The sequence below is a fragment of the Drosophila ananassae genome, chromosome 3L (genome assembly GCF_017639315.1).
Source record: "Drosophila ananassae strain 14024-0371.13 chromosome 3L, ASM1763931v2, whole genome shotgun sequence".
Lineage (NCBI taxonomy): Eukaryota > Metazoa > Arthropoda > Insecta > Diptera > Drosophilidae > Drosophila > Drosophila ananassae.
Genome location: NC_057929.1, coordinates 20,132,496 through 20,154,780, shown reverse-complemented (window position 1 = coordinate 20,154,780; position 22,285 = coordinate 20,132,496). Strand labels below are relative to the sequence as shown.

At 35.6% G+C, this 22,285-nt stretch overlaps 1 protein-coding gene and 3 long non-coding RNA genes across 6 annotated transcripts; 1 reads left to right on the top strand and 3 right to left on the bottom strand.

The window, feature by feature from the left end:
* Window positions 1–4,475: 4,475 nt before the first annotated feature.
* Window positions 4,476–5,613, bottom strand: LOC116656198. Its single transcript, XR_004311201.2, has 2 exons — window positions 4,908–5,613; window positions 4,476–4,740 (listed from the first exon to the last, which is right to left on the bottom strand). It is a non-coding gene; the product is annotated as an uncharacterized LOC116656198 (long non-coding RNA).
* Window positions 5,614–6,922: 1,309 nt separating this feature from the next.
* LOC116656197 lies at window positions 6,923–8,060 on the bottom strand. Its single transcript, XR_004311200.2, has 2 exons — window positions 7,355–8,060; window positions 6,923–7,187 (listed from the first exon to the last, which is right to left on the bottom strand). It is a non-coding gene; the product is annotated as an uncharacterized LOC116656197 (long non-coding RNA).
* A 1,309-nt stretch (window positions 8,061–9,369) lies between these two features.
* On the bottom strand, window positions 9,370–14,086 carry LOC116656228. Of its 2 annotated transcripts, XR_004311220.2 has the most exons (4): window positions 14,041–14,086; window positions 13,807–13,911; window positions 9,802–9,892; window positions 9,370–9,634 (listed from the first exon to the last, which is right to left on the bottom strand). It is a non-coding gene; the product is annotated as an uncharacterized LOC116656228 (long non-coding RNA). The 2 variants fall into 2 exon arrangements; XR_006507216.1 differs by lacking the exon at window positions 13,807–13,911 and having other exon boundaries at window positions 14,041–14,069.
* A 585-nt stretch (window positions 14,087–14,671) lies between these two features.
* LOC6501741 (probable protein phosphatase CG10417) lies at window positions 14,672–19,606 on the top strand. 2 transcript variants are annotated; one of them, XM_044715312.1, is made up of 5 exons: window positions 14,672–14,757; window positions 15,226–15,374; window positions 15,434–16,426; window positions 18,514–19,047; window positions 19,102–19,606. In XM_044715312.1, exons 1-5 carry the CDS (start codon window positions 14,751–14,753, stop codon window positions 19,489–19,491), a joined length of 2,073 nt encoding a protein of 690 aa, XP_044571247.1. In that variant the 5' UTR covers window positions 14,672–14,750; the 3' UTR covers window positions 19,492–19,606. The 2 variants fall into 2 exon arrangements, with proteins under 2 accessions (XP_044571247.1, XP_001967137.2); XM_001967101.4 differs by having other exon boundaries at window positions 14,675–15,374.
* The last annotated feature ends 2,679 nt before the right edge of the window (window positions 19,607–22,285 follow it).

The following is a 22,285-nucleotide window of genomic DNA, read 5'->3' as shown; positions in this document are numbered from 1 at the left end:
ATTGCTTGGATTTGAAGAAGCGTTAAAAGCACAAGTAAGTGATCTGATGATAAGTTCGAGACTGCTTTGGCAATTATAAGATTGCAATGTTTTTTGTCACCGCAAGATCAATAAGGTCTTGGAGCTTGCGTGGGTCGGTTGGCCAGTATGTGGGACTTCCAGGGGAAACATAGTCCAGTTTATTTCTCACATTTTTAATTGCATTGTACAATTGCCTTCCTCTGGGAGTCACATGTGCGTGTGTTTGGCGTTGTAGTCTCCTGTGGCTATAAAACGAACCCGAAGTAAATTGTAGAAGTCCATAAATTGTCCTTCCAAGATTGAGAAACGAGGAGGGCAGTAAATAGCAGCGATTGAAAGGCTACCGCAGCTGTTTTACCATGTTCGAGTTTTAAACAATGGTTTGAATGGTCGTTTTCATGAATGACATAAGCGCCATCATACTTTGTTGGAGGGTAAGCATCATAGTTTCCGTTTTGCTATGTGGCTGTTCCGGGGCCTGTTGAGCGCTGTGTGAGTTAGGCTGATTTTGATTTTCCATTCCAGATCGTAGAGCATCGGCATAGGAAAAGCCGCTGGTGGTGTTTAGGAGACCGAATGAGCGTAGCTTTGGCGAAGAAGACGTCTGGCGTAGCTTTTGATGCAATGGCGTTTTATCTTTATTTAGAATGTTAATAACGTTCTTGGCGGCGAAACCCTTTTCTTTAAGGGCGGTTTTTATTTTCACGGCGGTAACATCGGGTTCCATTCCCTTTACTACCACTTGTATGCCCTCGCTGCTTTTCAGCTGGTACTTGTAAGAGCTTATCCGATCATTGTCCAAATATTTGGACACGATACGGAAGTGCTTTTCAGTCTTAGTTTGCACCTTTGTTTCGTGGATGTTCCCTTTGATAAGCGGGACAACATGAAAGTTGTCACCGTTCCCGATCAACGCCGCAATTTGGTTGACCAGGGCACTCGAGTTTTTCTGGATTTTGGATTTTTTTGCGGTATCTGGCGCTGGTTGGTTTTCGTCAACCTCCGCCAGTAGGGCAAATCTTTTACTACTGGATCTTCCTGGTTCTTCGTCGATCTTCTGGACGCAGTTAATTTTTGTTTTATTGCCTGCCGGATTACTCTGCGGGCTGAGCTTGCGCTTAAATTGGATGTAGCGATCCAATCCAGTCTGTATGGTCGGAGCTGTTTTGGCACTTTCCGAAGTTGATGTTTTTGTACTCGCTGTAATAGTTGATGTCGCGGTATTTTGAGTTGCAGTGGATGTCGCTGTGGTTGCAGAAATTACAGCACTGCTTGTTGTTGGTGCGAAATTTGGTTCCGCCATTGGAGGGGGGGTTTTAGACTACGGGTGAGCAAGACCGTGACCTATGGCTTTCAGCGGTCAGTAGAGCCGGCTTGCTCTTAATCGCCGTTTTTTCCATTTCGATATCGCGGGTTGAAAAGTAAGAGTAGAAGCCGTTTCTTTGGTTCATTGAGCTTCTACGCTCCTTCTTTTAATCGTTGCTCAATGAGCTCATTGCGTGGCACTTATTTATTTAAAACAATGCACTGGTTTTTGTTTTAGCACACCACAACTGTTAGAAAAAGCTTTTCTATTGCTTTTAATAAATTGTGGTTAATTGGCGTCTTTTCGCTTATATTGGGTTACCCAGATTTTTTTTTTTTTTTTGTGTTGCAGTTTTCCCGGAGCTTGCGCAAAGCACAGCCGCTCAGTTCGGTAGTTCGGAAAGCAACTTCTTCCAATGACCAGAATTTTTTTCAAATTGTAGTCTATTGATTCTAATATATCTTCTTGGAAGCTCAGACAAAAGTTTGAAAAATGACTCTACTCCAATTAACATATCTTTTCTTTACTTGTGAATCGGATTGGCCAATCTAAGCAAGTTGATGGATGATTTCTCCCTATGGATCTGTACATAAGCGTTGAGCAAGATCTTCAGTAATGAAGTTCATTTGTGACCCAGAGTCCAGTAATGATCGGGCTAATATGTGCTCGCCATTTTTTGTTCGAACGCTTACGATCGAAGTCGCTAACAAAACCCTTTCTAGAGACGACGCATGCAAAGCATGTGGTTTTCTGTTGGTGGTGGTAACGCTAAGTTATTTTCAGTCACTGTAAATCGGTGCGTCGGTGCGGAATCGAAATTTTTCGAAATCGGACCACAGCGGCAATTCCTCATAATCCAGTGACTCTTCCCATTTTTGCCTGGTCACTGGATCTACTCTACTCAAATAGAGTTTGCAATTTTAGTGTCATCTCCTATGGACAATAATGATCCACAAATCGATAACACAGTGGCGATGAGACCCCTCAACGACGACGCAGACGGCTAGGAAATTTTCGAAAGGCTGAACAATTGACTTATTTGGTTCGCAAATATCGCTTTTTAGACTAGCGATAGCTTTGTCATAATAACTCTTGGTGATCTGGAATGCCTTGATAGTTCCTAAAGTTTCACCAGAGACCCAAGAAATTAAATGATTAAATTTCTCGATAACAGGAATATTCACATCTTTCTGTACTAAGGTCTCGAAAAGACTTATACAATTTTTTAACTCCCATTAATTTCCACTGAATTTTGGTAATGCCAAACTGGGAAGTCTAGCTCGAGTTGGGGCTGTAGCTGGGCGGGAGTCTTCAGCTGTATTGAAGACATTACATAAGGACATAATCCTTGCCTTGGTTGTTATTGCTAATTCTTCCATCTCGGCCAAAAATTCATCCATTTCGTCTAATTACTCGATCTGGTCTTGCCACTCATTTGTTTTAGAAATTGTCTCATCTAAAACCTGTACCCTGCATTCTAGCTCGGTCTTTTCTAACCAACGAATGCTTTTTACTTTAACATTTAGTCTTTTTTTTAAATCATTAAAGTTTGGGTAAGTTTGGGTTTATGACTCTCTTTTCTAAAAAATAGCGAAATCGATGCCAATTTTAATATTTATTTAAATTATTTATTTAAATATTTTTGAAGTGAAACTTCTTATACGACGCCGGAAAATGTTGCGTTAAACGTTTAACGCTCCAGTGGAGGGGGAATAACGTTGAACGCTTAACGGAAGGAGAAGAGGAAAAGAGAAAGATAGAGTGCGAGAGAGAGAGAGAGTGAATGAGAGTAAGGTATCGCCAGGCGCATGCGCTGCTATGGCGATACACGTAGCGCGTAACAGCTGCCTAGACTAATATTAGTGCCTATGCGTGAGTGCATCAAGCGTCCTATGTGTCGAAAATTCTTTTTCTTATTCTTATCTCGTATTTTGTTATTAAAGTGTTTCCCATAATTAATTCGTGTTCTATATAATATTGACGCACTACTTGTAGTATTAGTACAGTGAATAGTGATTCAAACAAACAATAAAATGAGTGACAGTGAAAATACGCATAACACAGCGGATTCCAGGTTATGTGGTGGTACGTTTCTCTTGAATATTTCAATTGTCCATAACAGATGCACCTTGTGGATCATATCATCTTGAAATTAATATCAATTGGATTGGCAAAAATTTTAATGGTTTGATTTTGAATTGATTTTACAGCGGAAAAAGACAGTGCAGCCGGTGTTTTAAGAGGAGAGAACAGAGCACAATATTATCGTGAATACCGAGCACGAAAGAAAGCAGAACTTGGACTTTGCTTTATAATAAATTTATAAAATGTGAATTGAAGAAAGTGTTGGTCACTCCACCTTATTTTTATCCTTTCCCTCCCGCTATTTTTCTTTTATACGAAATAATATGCATTTTTTGGAATATCGCTAAGAAGTTTCACTTCTTTCGCGCGTAGGGACTCCACGCACACAATTTTTTTTTTTAATTAATAGAATTAAAAAAAATTTAATTTTAATATCGATACAAAAACGAAAACGACAATTAATTAATTTAATAAAATTTACTTTTATTTAAAATTTTTATTTTAAAATAATACTACGAATTATAATTTTTAATAATACAAAATAATTTATTAATTTTTTACCAACGAAAATAATTTATTAATTAATTGATCGTCGAATAAATTGATAGTCGAGGCACTGAGTATCTAAAATATTTGTTCACCAATGATACCGAAAACAATATACCCAACCAAATTGAAGGGTATCGCGTCACTTGGCGCTCCGTTGAACAAAAGGCGCCAAAAAAGCATATACGTGCATACATACATCAGCGGATAACGGTGGGAGTCGAAATCGATAAGTTTACTACTTCATCTATTTGTATGTATAACAAATTATTTATTTAGGACAACAAGGACAGTTGGCCATTTGTCATATGTAAGATGGGTTTCAGTTTTAGCGGATTTCTCGGCGGCTTCCCAGAGATTACCGAAGTGAGGTGCTCGTGGCGGTATGAAGATGCTTCTTTGCTGGAGAATGTCTTCTTTCAGTACCATTATTTTGTGGGAGGTTCTCTTATTTGTAAATTGTACAATAAATTGTAAGTCGTCCAACGCTGGATAGAAATGAGTTAGTTATAGGGTCGGCTACGAGTTCTAAATGAATTGCTGTTGAACCAAGGCAGACAAAGATTGATGCATAAGTTGTATATGGTGACTTGCAGTGGTTTCGATACTTCGTTGCGAATGGACTCCATTTAAGCGGTCAGATGGCAAATTTCCCATTACTGGACTCATCATCCATAATTTGTTTGACTACCGGTCAAGCGTTAATGATCTATAATAAGTATGTATTGGTGTGCTTTGCACAGAGTGAAAAGCCGTCCGAATGTTGCTGTTCTGTTATGTAACTGTTGAATAGTTTGGTAGATAATAGGATAAAATAATATTTAATGTTATATGTAAACTAATGAAATTAAGTAGCATCAATACTGTTTAAGGGAAATCATTTTCGATCACAATGTTTTCTGCAGAGCACTTTCTAAACGCAGAAATCGACTAAGGTTTTTTTACTTACATAAATCGGCAATGTTCGGTTACTGCCTGTGTAAAAAGCGGAAATGTGTTGAAACGGAAGTCGAAACGGGAGAGATCGGTCGACTTATATCCTATAAATTACATGTAACAAATTAATTGTAAAGGCCATAACTTTTTATTTTTTTAACATATAAGCATGGATGGTTCAAAATTTATATACGAAATAGGTCTGATACTAAAATACCCATAATAATCTACCAACTATATCTGATATTATTATTTTATATAATAACACACATCCATTTAACTCGAAGAGAAAGAAAAGAGCAGTTTTTTTTTTATGTTGAAATCAGTCATTAACATTAGTTCCTTGCATAAACTTTGAGCCCCAGAGGAGGTGCGGCACCAAGTCGCAAGTGAGTCCGAAATACTGCAGAGGGTGACCGTGCAGGTACGCGATGGACTGAGGCGAGAGCTCAAGCTCGTGTGGGAGTCCTGAACGGTAGGAAGGCCATTTTTGTCAAATGTCTGGCTACCAGTCACCAAGGTGTCACAGTTCTACAGGCGAAAGGGTGAGCCTTTGTGATCAACCCGAAGCAGAGTCCGGCGATCGAGAAAGAGAATCGGAGAACTGGATCCATCGAGATAGATTTGTGCAGAGAGAGCGGCACTGGAAAGCACAAATCCCCGAAAACTGACTCACAAACCAAACCGAGTGCATATTTTGGCGACCAAACCGGTACGACGGCTAGTTAACAACGTTAAGGTTACTAGTAAAGGAAACATTGGTTAAAACGAAGCTAGTTGTATTATTCCTGGGCTGGAATATACACGTCGAATCTATAAATTCGGTGGGACATACACACGCGGCATTTGTTGCGAGCGAGACAAGGAAGAAAAGAATGCGTTACAAGCTATTTCGAATTTCGGTTACACTTTCGATCTTCTATTCGATTTAGTCTTTCATTAACTTATTAATTTATTATTTATTGTTACAAAAACCAACATGAAGCCAAGGAAAATAAATATTACGAATATAACTGTAAATACGTCGATAAATACGTCGCAAGGATTACAAAGCTGCAACAAAATGCTTTCGTGTTGCTGCAAAAAACCCAATATTTGTTGATAATATGTTGATGCTATAATAAGAGTTCTTCGTAAGGAAAATTCGAAACTTTTCCCTAAAGCGATGTGAGTCAAAGCTGCGTAGATTGGCAAAAAAAATTACGAAACCAATCGGAACCTATTAACCTATTCGGAACCTATTTTGAAGCTGAGGTAGCAATAGTGACAAGTTTATTGTTATAGCAGATTAAGATATCGAGTATGACGGACTGCTGGAACATAACTTAGACTTTAAGTCTAAGTTAATCTTTTCATCGACCCCAGAAGGGTTTCCCAGAAAAAAAATTTAATTTTAATATCGATACAAAAACGAAAACGACAATTAATTAATTTAATAAAATTTACTTTTATTTAAAATTTTTATTTTAAAATAATACTACGAATTATAATTTTTAATAATACAAAATAATTTATTAATTTTTTACCAACGAAAATAATTTATTAATTAATTGATCGTCGAATAAATTGATAGTCGAGGCACTGAGTATCTAAAATATTTGTTCACCAATGATACCGAAAACAATATACCCAACCAAATTGAAGGGTATCGCGTCACTTGGCGCTCCGTTGAACAAAAGGCGCCAAAAAAGCATATACGTGCATACATACATCAGCGGATAACGGTGGGAGTCGAAATCGATAAGTTTACTACTGCATCTATTTGTATGTATAACAAATTATTTATTTAGGACAACAAGGACAGTTGGCCATTTGTCATATGTAAGATGGGTTTCAGTTTTAGCGGATTTCTCGGCGGCTTCCCAGAGATTACCGAAGTGAGGTGCTCGTGGCGGTATGAAGATGCTTCTTTGCTGGAGAATGTCTTCTTTCAGTACCATTATTTTGTGGGAGGTTCTCTTATTTGTAAATTGTACAATAAATTGTAAGTCGTCCAACGCTGGATAGAAATGAGTTAGTTATAGGGTCGGCTACGAGTTCTAAATGAATTGCTGTTGAACCAAGGCAGACAAAGATTGATGCATAAGTTGTATATGGTGACTTGCAGTGGTTTCGATACTTCGTTGCGAATGGACTCCATTTAAGCGGTCAGATGGCAAATTTCCCATTACTGGACTCATCATCCATAATTTGTTTGACTACCGGTCAAGCGTTAATGATCTATAATAAGTATGTATTGGTGTGCTTTGCACAGAGTGAAAAGCCGTCCGAATGTTGCTGTTCTGTTATGTAACTGTTGAATAGTTTGGTAGATAATAGGATAAAATAATATTTAATGTTATATGTAAACTAATGAAATTAAGTAGCATCAATACTGTTTAAGGGAAATCATTTTCGATCACAATGTTTTCTGCAGAGCACTTTCTAAACGCAGAAATCGACTAAGGTTTTTTTACTTACATAAATCGGCAATGTTCGGTTACTGCCTGTGTAAAAAGCGGAAATGTGTTGAAACGGAAGTCGAAACGGGAGAGATCGGTCGACTTATATCCTATAAATTACATGTAACAAATTAATTGTAAAGGCCATAACTTTTTATTTTTTTAACATATAAGCATGGATGGTTCAAAATTTATATACGAAATAGGTCTGATACTAAAATACCCATAATAATCTACCAACTATATCTGATATTATTATTTTATATAATAACACACATCCATTTAACTCGAAGAGAAAGAAAAGAGCAGTTTTTTTTTTATGTTGAAATCAGTCATTAACATTAGTTCCTTGCATAAACTTTGAGCCCCAGAGGAGGTGCGGCACCAAGTCGCAAGTGAGTCCGAAATACTGCAGAGGGTGACCGTGCAGGTACGCGATGGACTGAGGCGAGAGCTCAAGCTCGTGTGGGAGTCCTGAACGGTAGGAAGGCCATTTTTGTCAAATGTCTGGCTACCAGTCACCAAGGTGTCACAGTTCTACAGGCGAAAGGGTGAGCCTTTGTGATCAACCCGAAGCAGAGTCCGGCGATCGAGAAAGAGAATCGGAGAACTGGATCCATCGAGATAGATTTGTGCAGAGAGAGCGGCACTGGAAAGCACAAATCCCCGAAAACTGACTCACAAACCAAACCGAGTGCATATTTTGGCGACCAAACCGGTACGACGGCTAGTTAACAACGTTAAGGTTACTAGTAAAGGAAACATTGGTTAAAACGAAGCTAGTTGTATTATTCCTGGGCTGGAATATACACGTCGAATCTATAAATTCGGTGGGACATACACACGCGGCATTTGTTGCGAGCGAGACAAGGAAGAAAAGAATGCGTTACAAGCTATTTCGAATTTCGGTTACACTTTCGATCTTCTATTCGATTTAGTCTTTCATTAACTTATTAATTTATTATTTATTGTTACAAAAACCAACATGAAGCCAAGGAAAATAAATATTACGAATATAACTGTAAATACGTCGATAAATACGTCGCAAGGATTACAAAGCTGCAACAAAATGCTTTCGTGTTGCTGCAAAAAACCCAATATTTGTTGATAATATGTTGATGCTATAATAAGAGTTCTTCGTAAGGAAAATTCGAAACTTTTCCCTAAAGCGATGTGAGTCAAAGCTGCGTAGATTGGCAAAAAAAATTACGAAACCAATCGGAACCTATTAACCTATTCGGAACCTATTTTGAAGCTGAGGTAGCAATAGTGACAAGTTTATTGTTATAGCAGATTAAGATATCGAGTATGACGGACTGCTGGAACATAACTTAGACTTTAAGTCTAAGTTAATCTTTTCATCGACCCCAGAAGGGTTTCCCAGAAAAAAAATTTAATTTTAATATCGATACAAAAACGAAAACGACAATTAATTAATTTAATAAAATTTACTTTTATTTAAAATTTTTATTTTAAAATAATACTACGAATTATAATTTTTAATAATACAAAATAATTTATTAATTTTTTACCAACGAAAATAATTTATTAATTAATTGATCGTCGAATAAATTGATAGTCGAGGCACTGAGTATCTAAAATATTTGTTCACCAATGATACCGAAAACAATATACCCAACCAAATTGAAGGGTATCGCGTCACTTGGCGCTCCGTTGAACAAAAGGCGCCAAAAAAGCATATACGTGCATACATACATCAGCGGATAACGGTGGGAGTCGAAATCGATAAGTTTACTACTGCATCTATTTGTATGTATAACAAATTATTTATTTAGGACAACAAGGACAGTTGGCCATTTGTCATATGTAAGATGGGTTTCAGTTTTAGCGGATTTCTCGGCGGCTTCCCAGAGATTACCGAAGTGAGGTGCTCGTGGCGGTATGAAGATGCTTCTTTGCTGGAGAATGTCTTCTTTCAGTACCATTATTTTGTGGGAGGTTCTCTTATTTGTAAATTGTACAATAAATTGTAAGTCGTCCAACGCTGGATAGAAATGAGTTAGTTATAGGGTCGGCTACGAGTTCTAAATGAATTGCTGTTGAACCAAGGCAGACAAAGATTGATGCATAAGTTGTATATGGTGACTTGCAGTGGTTTCGATACTTCGTTGCGAATGGACTCCATTTAAGCGGTCAGATGGCAAATTTCCCATTACTGGACTCATCATCCATAATTTGTTTGACTACCGGTCAAGCGTTAATGATCTATAATAAGTATGTATTGGTGTGCTTTGCACAGAGTGAAAAGCCGTCCGAATGTTGCTGTTCTGTTATGTAACTGTTGAATAGTTTGGTAGATAATAGGATAAAATAATATTTAATGTTATATGTAAACTAATGAAATTAAGTAGCATCAATACTGTTTAAGGGAAATCATTTTCGATCACAATGTTTTCTGCAGAGCACTTTCTAAACGCAGAAATCGACTAAGGTTTTTTTACTTACATAAATCGGCAATGTTCGGTTACTGCCTGTGTAAAAAGCGGAAATGTGTTGAAACGGAAGTCGAAACGGGAGAGATCGGTCGACTTATATCCTATAAATTACATGTAACAAATTAATTGTAAAGGCCATAACTTTTTATTTTTTTAACATATAAGCATGGATGGTTCAAAATTTATATACGAAATAGGTCTGATACTAAAATACCCATAATAATCTACCAACTATATCTGATATTATTATTTTATATAATAACACACATCCATTTAACTCGAAGAGAAAGAAAAGAGCAGTTTTTTTTTTATGTTGAAATCAGTCATTATCATTAGTTCCTTGCATAAACTTTGAGCCCCAGAGGAGGTGCGGCACCAAGTCGCAAGTGAGTCCGAAATACTGCAGAGGGTGACCGTGCAGGTACGCGATGGACTGAGGCGAGAGCTCAAGCTCGTGTGGGAGTCCTGAACGGTAGGAAGGCCATTTTTGTCAAATGTCTGGCTACCAGTCACCAAGGTGTCACAGTTCTACAGGCGAAAGGGTGAGCCTTTGTGATCAACCCGAAGCAGAGTCCGGCGATCGAGAAAGAGAATCGAAGAACTGGATCCATCGAGATAGATTTGTGCAGAGAGAGCGGCACTGGAAAGCACAAATCCCCGAAAACTGACTCACAAACCAAACCGAGTGCATATTTCGGCGACCAAACCGGTACGACGGCTAGTTAACAACGTTAAGGTTACTAGTAAAGGAAACATTGGTTAAAACGAAGCTAGTTGTATTATTCCTGGGCTGGAATATACACGTCGAATCTATAAATTCGGTGGGACATACACACGCGGCATTTGTTGCGAGCGAGATAAGGAAGAAAAGAATGCGTTACAAGCTATTTCGAATATCGGTTACACTTTCGATCTTCTATTCGATTTAGTCTTTCATTAACTTATTAATTTATTATTTATTGTTACAAAAACCAACATGAAGCCAAGGAAAATAAATATTACGAATATAACTGTAAATACGTCGATAAATACGTCGCAAGGATTACAAAGCTGCAACAAAATGCTTTCGTGTTGCTGCAAAAAACCCAATATTTGTTGATAATATGTTGATGCTATAATAAGAGTTCTTCGTAAGGAAAATTCGAAACTTTTCCCTAAAGCGATGTGAGTCAAAGCTGCGTAGATTGGCAAAAAAAATTACGAAACCAATCGGAACCTATTAACCTATTCGGAACCTATTTTGAAGCTGAGGTAGCAATAGTGACAAGTTTATTGTTATAGCAGATTAAGATATCGAGTATGACGGACTGCTGGAACATAACTTAGACTTTAAGTCTAAGTTAATCTTTTCATCGACCCCAGAAGGGTTTATGTTTACTTGCCCGATGGTAAACGATACTCCTGGAGTTGCAGAACAGATAAGTATTTACAACGTAACCATAAACACTGAAATAGATTGTCCTTCACAGTTTTTTAAAGAAGTTCAGTCGTTAATAGTTAACAATAAAGTAGCAGATGGTTTTTACCATTTGATGTTTAATCCACCCGGACTTAAAAAATCCGGACTGGGGAGTTCGGAAATAAGAAAAATGCTCTGTTAAACAAATAGAAATCAGATTTCGCAACAAACGATGTTTATTTCTGCTTTGGGTTATGGCAGAATGTTCCATTTTCGATCGTTCAATTATATGGCATCTATAGGATATAGTCGGCCGATCCTTAAGAAGTTTGGTAGATCGAATTAGATTGCCCAAAATGGAATCCGTAGAGAGTCCCATCTTTCTAACTTAAAAAACACCAAAGGTATGCCAATTCCGATCGTTCTATGACAGCTGTAGGATATAGTGGGCCGATCCTTATGAAGTTTTTTACTTAAAATGTTTTATCCAAATATACCATGAGTAGAAATCAAAATCCTCTATGTTAAAAAACAACAATGTTATGGCATTTTCGATCAATCAGTTATATGGCAGCTATAGGATATAGTCGAACAATCCCGTTCCGATACTTATATACTGCCTGCAACCAAAGCATAGATGTGTGTAAAGTTTTAACTCGATAGCTCTAAAACTGAGAGACTAGTTTGCATAGAAACAAACAGACGGATAGACATGCTTTTATCGATGCTGCCCAGTCGCCCACCGCATCCTGCAGGTGCGGGAAAGGGCAGCGAACCGGAAGCGGCTAGCAAAATTGGCCAAAATAAATAGTCACACCCACGGTAAAGCAAAATCGGAGAAAACCTCGGAAGAGGGGTTCAAGAAAGTGGAATGGGCCAAAAGAATCCTTCCACTATATGGCGAGACAACCATTGTGGGCCTAGGGCAAGGATCTGGATCCCGGACTTTAAAGAAGCCAAGCCATTTTCTTACTATGTTGCAGAGCTGTAACCCACACCCTCCCACGAAGGACTGGCGGGTCCCACCCACTGGGTGGGATACAAATTTCAATGAAATATTTACATATGGGTAATTCTCTAATGTCGAACGCGACATTCGTACATTCGACAATGAGCCAAGACTGTTTTTTATTTTTACAAAAGTGAATCTAATAGGTCTTGATAAGTTATATAATTGGTGTAAATATTAATTTTGGAAGACTTTTTATTTTTAGAATATTCAAAAAAAACTAGGGCTGTCACAAGCGACACAAAACAGAAGTTACTTTTTCAAAAACCAATTTAATCGCTGATTTTAGCGAAACCTAATGGAAAATTTGTCTGCAATCAATTTTAAAACGTTATTTATTTTTTGATTTTAGTAATTCTTTTTGTTTCACTTAAAATTATTTGGTAGTTTTTTTTAAATTCAATTTTATTGACGTGACATGTCGCACGCGACATTTCCTTCCATCATATTTTTTAAGTTGTTTTTGTACTTGTAAAATAATAAAACGTGAATTTGGAGATTCTAAGTTTAATAAGAATTAATTTAGAGCTAAAAAAAATAAATGTAGGTTTCAAACTTAACAAACAAGGAGGAAAAAAAAAACAGTGTGTGTCTAGGGACAAGCGTGAGGAACGAAGTTCCTTTGGCTTTTTTTCGTTTAGCAGGCATGACGAGATGGAGGTCAATAAAAGAGAAACAGGAGTGAATAAAGGCGAAAAATGATTTACAACATTTATACAAAAATGATTTTTACTTATTTATTCTAGGTATATAAATCTAATCAGTAGGTCAAAATATCACAGGACAAAAATACCACAAAATAAAAAAAAAAAACTTGGAAACAGTGCGAAAAGAGATGAAATGCAATTGAAAATTAAAATTGAAATTAGAAATTGAAAATTGAAATTGAAAACTGAAATTGAAAATTGAAACTAAAAATTGAATGTTGAAAAAATTGAGATTGACAATGAAAACTGAAGATATGAATTACAATTTCAAAATAATCTGTCTGTCGCATTTCTTCAAATAAGAGATAATTTGACGTGTGATATTTTCAGAAGCCAAAAAATTACGGCTTCTCCAGTGTTGTTGATCTGATAATATTTCGTAAATCGATTTTTTGTTTTAAATTTAATTTGAAAATTGAAATTGAAACTTTAAATTAAAAATTGAAAGTGAAAATTGATAATTGAAAATTGAATTTGAACATTGAAATTGAAAATTGAAACTGACCATTGAATATTGAAAAATTGAGTTTGAAAAAAAATTGAAAATATGAATTAGAATTTCATAATAGAATTAGATAATAGGAGATAGAGAGAGAGTAAGGAAAAATGGTTATATCCTCTCACTCTAAGAAGGAGAAGAAGACGGAGAGCCGTTTAACGTTACGTTACGGTTTTTCTCGGCTAGCCCTCTTCCGCTAAACCCATACCGCGCCATAAAAAAATTCGTTCCAATAATATAATTATATGTAATATAATAATATAATTTTTTTTTTTTTTTTGGTGTCATTATTTTTTAAATTTTGACTCCACGGCTTGCAGTTGACTTCATTATTATTTCCTTCATTCATCTGCATTAATAAAAAGCAAATAAAAAATAAAAAAAAAAAAAAAATTTCTTACCATGTCGCACGCGACAAACTTAAAAAACGTTTATAACCGAATGCACTACATACTTATATTTCACAAATTTCTTTGTTTGTGATTTTTTTCAGGGGGTAGGAAAGGCTGAAAAAAAACAGATTTTTTTTTCATTTTTGAGTGAATATATTTATTCAATTTTTTTACACGATAAATGGCTATATTTGGAGAGTATCTAATTGTTTTTTGTTTTTAAGAAATAATGATTATTTATACCGTGACGGGCAGTCGGCCAGAGTCGCATCAAAAAATTATTATCTTGCGGTGCGTAAAGTCTGGTGTTACAGTGTTATCGAAAACAAAAATATTGAATTGATTTACTTAAAATATTAGTTTCCAATTAATTTTTGGCGCGGTTTTAAAGTCGGAGGTACCATTTTTACACAAAAATTAGCCCATTATTGCCCGTAAAAATGGTAAAAAAAAATTTTAAAAAAGCGTTCGTTCATCCGCAAGTATTTATTGTATAAACGATGTGTGAAAAATTTTATTTAGATCCGAGCATTAATTTTAGAGTTACGTTACGCATCGAGTTGGAAAAAATTGTTTTGAAAAAAACGCGACTAACGTTTTAAAAGCAATTGAAAGTATATGGTGAGAAAGAAACTAGAAAATCAGTATCTCAGCGAGCTTTAGTCCATTCGACATGAAACTTTCACAGGATATTCCTGAGATAATGTTCTATTACATAACCAATTTTTGAAAAAACTCAAACCATCCTGCCCCCTTAATAATTAATCAAAATTAGTATCGTGATGTGATTTAGTGGAAAAATAAATTTGTAGAATTGACGCATTTAAAGTTAACTTATCGACGCATACAATGTAAATAAGGTATTTTATTAAGTTCAAGATCAATGCGAAATTAAATTTTTCGGTTACTAAACATATAAAAATTGAATACTTTTTGCTAATGCAGTTTTTGTTATGAATGGTAAAAATAAAAGTTTACCGGAAATGTAGGGGCCAAAAGTTCTTAAAACAATTTAATTTTTGTTATCGGTGAAATATATGTACGTACATACGTGCATATGTACATATATGTTCTAAAGTCATATTTCGTTAATCGAATAAATAGCTTTGTGTTTGTCAAAACAAAATAAAATGGGATCTCTGACATAAGTCTTATAGTGAACATATTTTGCATACATGAAAAGTCGTAACAAAACTTTAGCCGTTTGTTATGCCGCGATTTTTTCGTTAAAAAGCAAATTATCCTATATTTCAAAAGGGTGGGACTAAAAATTTCGTTAATACATACATACATACAAATAGAAAACCTGTTTTTACAGACTGTGCAAAACAATTTACGCGGGCAACACGCGTGCGTGAGATTGGTTAAGCATCGATTTTTTGTATATTTAAGGCTTACATTATGGTAGAATCTTACTTTTGACTTCAGAACATTTTTGTGGGTTTCTTAAAAAAATAGTAAGCAGAATGGGTGCTTACTTATCGCAGCCAAAAACAGATAAGGCATCAACAGATGAATTTAATGAATTTCTTACTGTTGGAACAAGTTCAATGCAAGGATGGCGAAACAGTCAAGAGGTAAAAGAAATTTTAACAGTTAGTTTTAAAATAATCAAATATATTGTATTGTACTCTAGGACGCCCACAACTCAATTTTAAATTATGACAAAAATACATCTTTTTTTGCTGTATATGACGGTCACGGCGGCGCCGAGGTTGCACAGTACTGCGCTGATAAGTTTCCAGAGTTCTTAAAAGGTCATAATTCGTATCAACTTGGTCAATTAGAAGAAGCTCTTAAAGAAGCTTTTTTAGGATTTGACAAAACATTGCTTGATCCACCAGTGGTCTCTTTACTAAAAATATTGGCTGGCGAGCATAATCTCGTCGATGCGGATGCCGAAGAGGAAGAAGATGACGATGTGGAAGACTTAATTGAACTACGAGAGGAAAGCCATTTGCCTTTAAACGAAGTTTTAGAGAAATATAAAGGGCTTCCACAAACCCATGATTTGGTAAAGATGCAATCAGATTCCAATGAAGGATTCAAACATCAATCCCCATATTTACGGGGACGCAGAGCTGCAGCAGTGGCTGCAGAAGCAGCAAATAAAGCTGTAATGGACCCCTTATCCAGACCAGAAGGTTCCTCTACTTCAGCTGCAGCAGCCGCTGCACTTGCCGGTATTGACAATTCCAGTTCAAACCAATCTGTAAGGATTTTAGAAAAGGGTGCGGATATCAGTAAAACTAATGCTAATATAACTGAAGATTGTGTTATTGCAAAACCTCACAAAAGTAATCAGAATGGGTGTGTAACTACCTCAGAGGTTAAGTGTGAGGGTGACTCTAACAACAAAAATGTAACAAATATCGAAGGATCTCTTGAATCCGGTTGCAACAAAATTGAAAAATTAAAACCAAATGGCACCGAAATAACCAATATTATGTATTCTTCGTCTAATAAAGAATCGGAAAAACTAATGAATGAGATGACCACGTTTCCCTCAGAGGAGGAGTCCACAGATGATGATGATGACTACGCAGAAAATGATAAAAACGCGGATATCTTAACTGAAGAAAGTTCTGATGACGATATTGAATCGACCAACAATGATGAGGAGAACGAGGTAAGAATATAGCCACTTGGATGGGTGGTTTATTTTTATAATTCCTATTTTGTTATTTTCGGCACGATTACGTACGTTATTCTCCCGTGTAAAAGGGATTAGGTAACTTTATGGTTATATTTATATTTTTGACTAGAATCAACAGTCAAGTCGATAAAAATAATAAAAATTAATTTTATATTTTATATGCCTCTCAAATGTCTCTCCATATTACATTTTTTATTCCTGCTTATTATTATTAAATGACAAATAACACATGCCGAAAGCAAAAAATCTCCACGCATAATTTCACATGCTCCAAACCTTTGGGCTCCTCTCATGACTTTTTATACCCTTGCAGAGGGTATTATAATTTTGGTCAAAAGTGTGCAACCCAGTGAAGGAGACATCTTCGACCCTATAAAGTATATATATTCTTGATCAAGATCACCTCCTGAGTCGATATAAGCATGTCTGTCTGTCTGTCTGTTTGTTTCCACGCAAACTAGTCTCTTAGTTTTAGAGCTATCGAGTTGAAACTTTGCATACATCCTTCTTTTCTTTGCAGGTAGTATATAAGTCGGAACGGCCGGGATCGGTCATCTATATATTATAGCTTCCATATAACTGATAGATCGGAAATGCCATAACTTGGTTGTTTTTCAAGTTAGAAGCATGGGAGTTTCAATGGATTCCTCTTTGGGCAATATAATTTAATATGCCAAATTTCATAAGGATCGGCCGACTAAATACGATCTGCTATATATCTAATAATATAAGATGCGTGGCGCCACCTAGCGGACTGCGACTCAACTGCAAGGGTATATAAACTTCGGCTCCGCCCGAAGTTAGCTTTCCTTTCTTGTTGAAAATATAAGATTAAAAACTATTTTTTAAGAAAAAATAAACTTAAAGAGTATGCATGTGTTGTATCCTTAGCTCCGCGATAGAGGCAGCTTATGAGGAAATCACGAACAATTATTCTAATTTGGCTTTGCCTATGCTGGGAGCAATATGACTATGATCTTCCTATATCAAAGAGTTATCCAACATCAAAGGAACCAGAAAAATGGGAATGAGCATCCATTTTTATACCCTTGCAGAGGGTATTATAATTTTGGTCAAAAGTGTGCAACGCAGCGAAGGAGACATCTCCGACACTATATATTCTTGATCAGGATCACCTCCTGAGTCGATATGGGCATGTCCGTCTGTCCGTCTGTCCGTCTGTCTGTCTGTCTGTTTCTACGCAAACTAGTCTTTCAGTTTTAAAGCCATCGAGTTGAAACTTTACACACATCTATGTTTTGGTTGCAGGCAGTATATAAGTATCGGAACGGGATTGGTCGACTGTATAGTCGAGCTGCCTATAGCTGCCATATAACTGATTGATCGGAAATGCCATAACTTCGTTGTTTTTAGTTAAAAGGATGGGAGTTTCAATGGATTCCTCTTTGGGAAAAATAATTCGAAATTCAAATTCTTGTAACGGCGGACTGCCACCAAACGTTTACAATGGCCAATTATATCTAATAAACTAAATTCGTTCAAATCGAACTAACATTTTGGAGTTTTTCTGAAGGAAAATCAATTTTTTTTTCTTTCAGTTCCCTCGATTTGACAGAATTTTGTTTTCCAGATATAATTTGGCTTTTTCAAGCTTACCTAAACTCCTATATCCAAATATACCCAAATATTTGAAAAAACAATTTTGAGCCTCTGAATCACGGTTTTTGTAAGTTGCACGCATCATAAACAATTTAAAATATTTTGAAATTTTACTATATCTTTTTTATATTTTGTAAATACACTGATCCTAGATTAAGACGTTATTTCCCCACCTTTGTACGGCTATCTCAGTATGTCTTTATGAACGTGTGGATCTCGGAGTCTATAAGAGAAATTTTTGTTTCGTATTTCAAAAGATAAATTTGTTTCGTATTTTTTATCATTCTCCCAAATTTCATCTTCATCAAAAAATTTCAAGTTATTGTAGCATTTTAAAAAGTTGTTGACAAATTTTTAGAGGTTTTATCTAATTACGATAAAAGTAAAAAAGTTGCACCAATATATGATATTAAAAATTTGTATCTTGATTTATTTTATAGGACGATGATGATGCAAGCGATGACGAGATGGATGAAGATCAAATGGCCAATGATAACTTTTGTGCCAATATGATAGAAGAGCCAGGAAAAGATAGTGGATGTACGGCTGTGGTTTGTCTATTGCATGGTCGCGAACTTTTTGTGGCAAATGCAGGAGACTCCCGTTGCGTTGTGTCTCGTAGTGGACGAGCTATTGAAATGAGCATTGATCATAAACCAGAAGATGAAGCAGAGGCTACGCGTATCGTCAACGCTGGTGGTCGTGTCACCCTTGATGGACGTGTTAACGGTGGTTTAAATTTATCAAGAGCCCTTGGTGATCATGCCTATAAAACAAATTTGGAATTGCCTGCTGAGGCCCAAATGATATCTGCATTACCAGATGTTAAAAAATTACTTATTACGCCAGAAGACGAATTTATGATATTGGCTTGTGATGGTATATGGAATTATATGTCCAGTGAGGAGGTTGTCGAATTTGTTCGTTTAAAATTAAAAGACGAAAATCGGAAATTATCCCAAATTTGTGAAGAAGTAAGTATTTTTTATTATTTTTTATGTTTGTATTATAGCCAAATATTTTTCTAGCTTTTCGATAATTGTTTAGCGCCAAACACGATGGGCGATGGAACTGGTTGTGACAACATGACTGCCGTAATTGTGAAATTCGGGAAAAAGCTCCACGAATTGGAGACATCAATCAATCAGACAGACGTTGGAAACGATTTAGTAAACATGTGCAAAGGAAATACAAACACCATAAATAAACAAAGCTTTCTTAAACGGTGTGCGTCACCAGATGCAGTTGCAGGAGTCAGTGCTTTAAATAATTCCAATAAACGATTAAAGACTGAAGACCGTGTTTTGGAACCAGTTGACACTGCCTCTGAATTTGTAAGTGGCAATTCAGACAGCCAAACTGAAAGCACCGCCGTGATTAATGCAAATGAAATAACTATAGCTGTGTCGCCATCTTAATGTATTTACATGTCAATTGATTATAATTTGCACTTGGCGAATAAATTTCACTATTTATTGAAAGCATGCAGGCGTACATAAATAAATATCTTTGTATACTTATACCAGAAAAAAATATTTTGTTTTAATTTTTAGCGTCGGTTTTTTTGATAACACAGGCCGACAATTTCCAACATTTTTTTTCCTCCACGAATAATTTTACCTGCTCCATAACCTTTAGGCTCCCCTAAACCAAAGTCCAGAACAAACATAGGTTCTATCACCCACAGTTTCGGCGGTACACCTAAGAGAAGAAATCGATCAAATTTTACCATATATTGAATTATGTAGGCCGTGTAATGGCCATGACCATCATTGTTTCTAGAACATATCATTTTTAAAATGTATGTGTACCAACTAAAATGAAAAAATGGTATCTAGCAGTTACCATATCTTTGGAATAAGCATCCAAAGTTGAAATCTCAGATTTTCTACATTAATTTTTGGTCTTCTATGATTTTTCCCCAAACATTTTTCTATGGAAGATTTTTATTTTCTTATTGAAATCAGTAGATTATACCATGTTTTAATTTTGGCTTTAAGGAAAAACTCGAAATAATTTGATTGAATTTATTATAGGTGGTTAAACAATATTATTTTCAATTAAATTGGAGTTTTTAATCTAATATTTTAAAAAAGTCATGGCTTAGGTCACTAACCATACAACATATGTTGTATGGTTAGTGCTTAGGTGTACCGCGGAAACTGTGGGTGGTAGAACCTATGTTTGTTCTGGACTTTGCTTCAGGGGGCTTAAAGGATATGGAGCAGGTGAAATTATGCGTGGAGGTTTTTTGCTGTTGGCCTGTGTAATTAACAAATTTCAGTACAAATATAATTGAGAAAGATCGCTTTTCTTGGGCAGATATATTATATACTTTTTGTGTATTTCGAATCTAATTTTTTGGCTTTGTCTATTTATTTTGGTTTTTCTTCAGTTGTGCACGCGTTTTCGTGTGATTTGGGAATTATGATTTTTTCTTAAAAATGTCAAAATTATCTTCTTTTCCAAATGATCAGTTCATTATTTTTTGAGATACCGTGTCCGCTGCATCTAAAAATGTGGTTTTGAGAAAAAACGTTCAAAGTTTTCAAGTTACAGTTGCGGGCTTGATAAACGCCATATAAAACGTGAAATTTTGAGAAAACATTTGTTAAATTTTGTACTTTAGGATAAAAAAATTTCAAAAAATTTTTTTTTTTAATTTATGAATGCTTTAAAGGGGTATTTAAATAGTGTTCTTTTTAATTCTTTGTTTAAGGGGCATGCGCACTTGTAATTTTCAAAAAAATCGAATTTTTTTTTTTGCATTTTCTTAAAGTGTATATATTTAGAAATGTGTTCACAAAATTTTGAAATGATCCGGTGAAAATTCATTGAGATACACATGTTTAAAGGTAGGGGCGTCCGGTTTATCTAATAGGGAGTTGAAACTTTAAACACGTTTTTCTCAAAACTACGTTTTTGAAGTCGGTGACCACTCTTACTCGAAAACTAGTGACCCGATTGTCTTGAAATTTAACATGCTTTTTTTTTATACATAATAATCTAGTACTTATTTGAAGGATTGATTTTTTTATGCAAAACTTTTTTTTTTACAGCTGAAAAACTACCGCTTTTTTTAACGAAAAACGATTGTTCAACTTTGATAGGTCGCCATTTTGTTGAATATTTTTTTTTAATATCCATCGATTAAGTACTAGATAAACTTTTAATAAATGTAAATCCGCTTAATTTTTGGATTTCAAACGATCCAGATTTTCACAGTCTTGGTCACCGCGACCCGTGTTTTTCAGACGGACGTCACTTCGACGGGGCATAGCTTTGAAACTGCTCAATATATTCTACTATTTTGTTTTTCAAATTTAAGTTAAAAAAATGATTTACTTTCACATAATAAAGCGATATTTAAAAAAAATTCAATAGTTTACGAGAAAAAAAATCGGGAAAAATGTCTATTTTTTGGCGCTCCAACTGCGCATGCCCCCTTAATCTTAAGAGAAAGGATTCCTACGGTGTGAAAATATTTTGAAATTTTTTCCAATATATTTTCCCGATATTTTGAAAAAATTTCTTGCAATTGTGAAACGCAGAAAAAGATTTCCTACCCAATAAAGTATATTTATTCTAGATCAGGATCTCCTCCTGAGTCTGTTTCTACGTGTACTAGTCTCTCAGTTTTAAAGCTATCGACTTCAAACTTTGCCCACATCGTTCTTTTCTTTTCACTCAGTAATATATTGGAATAGCTTTGATCGGATGACTTTATCCTATGGATGCCTTATAACTGATTGATCGGTTATGACCTAACTTTGGTGTTTTTTAAGCTATAAAATGGGTGTTAAGAGGAGTCCCTTAAATAATGGTGTTACTCCAATGAGTTCCGTTTCAAAACTGTTTTTATTTCATACACTTCTCTTACAAGAAAGATACATGAAAACCTTAAATCTATTTAAAACTATTTATCAACGGACTGCACGCTGACATGCTATGTGACCCTTTCTAAAGTGCACCACATAAGTCATCGTTTAGACTGCAGGAGATCGTTTTCAAACCAAGCTGTTAATCACCTATTCCCATGGGTCCGATCTCTTGACATTCTATGTTTGGAATTCGTATCGTGCTCAATCCTTGAACATTCTGCAAAGGTCCACAAAAAAGGTGTACATTTTATATATTTTAAATTCATTATTTTATCCTTTGATAACGCTAGATAGCGGACTATATGTATATGTATATGTGTATTTCTGTTTT

Coding starts and splice junctions, on each gene's coding strand:
- LOC6501741 (XM_044715312.1), top strand. Junction 15,375..15,433: donor GATGGCGAAACAGTCAAGAG/GTAAAAGAAATT, acceptor ATTGTACTCTAG/GACGCCCACAACTCAATTTT. Junction 19,048..19,101: donor TATCCCAAATTTGTGAAGAA/GTAAGTATTTTT, acceptor ATATTTTTCTAG/CTTTTCGATAATTGTTTAGC.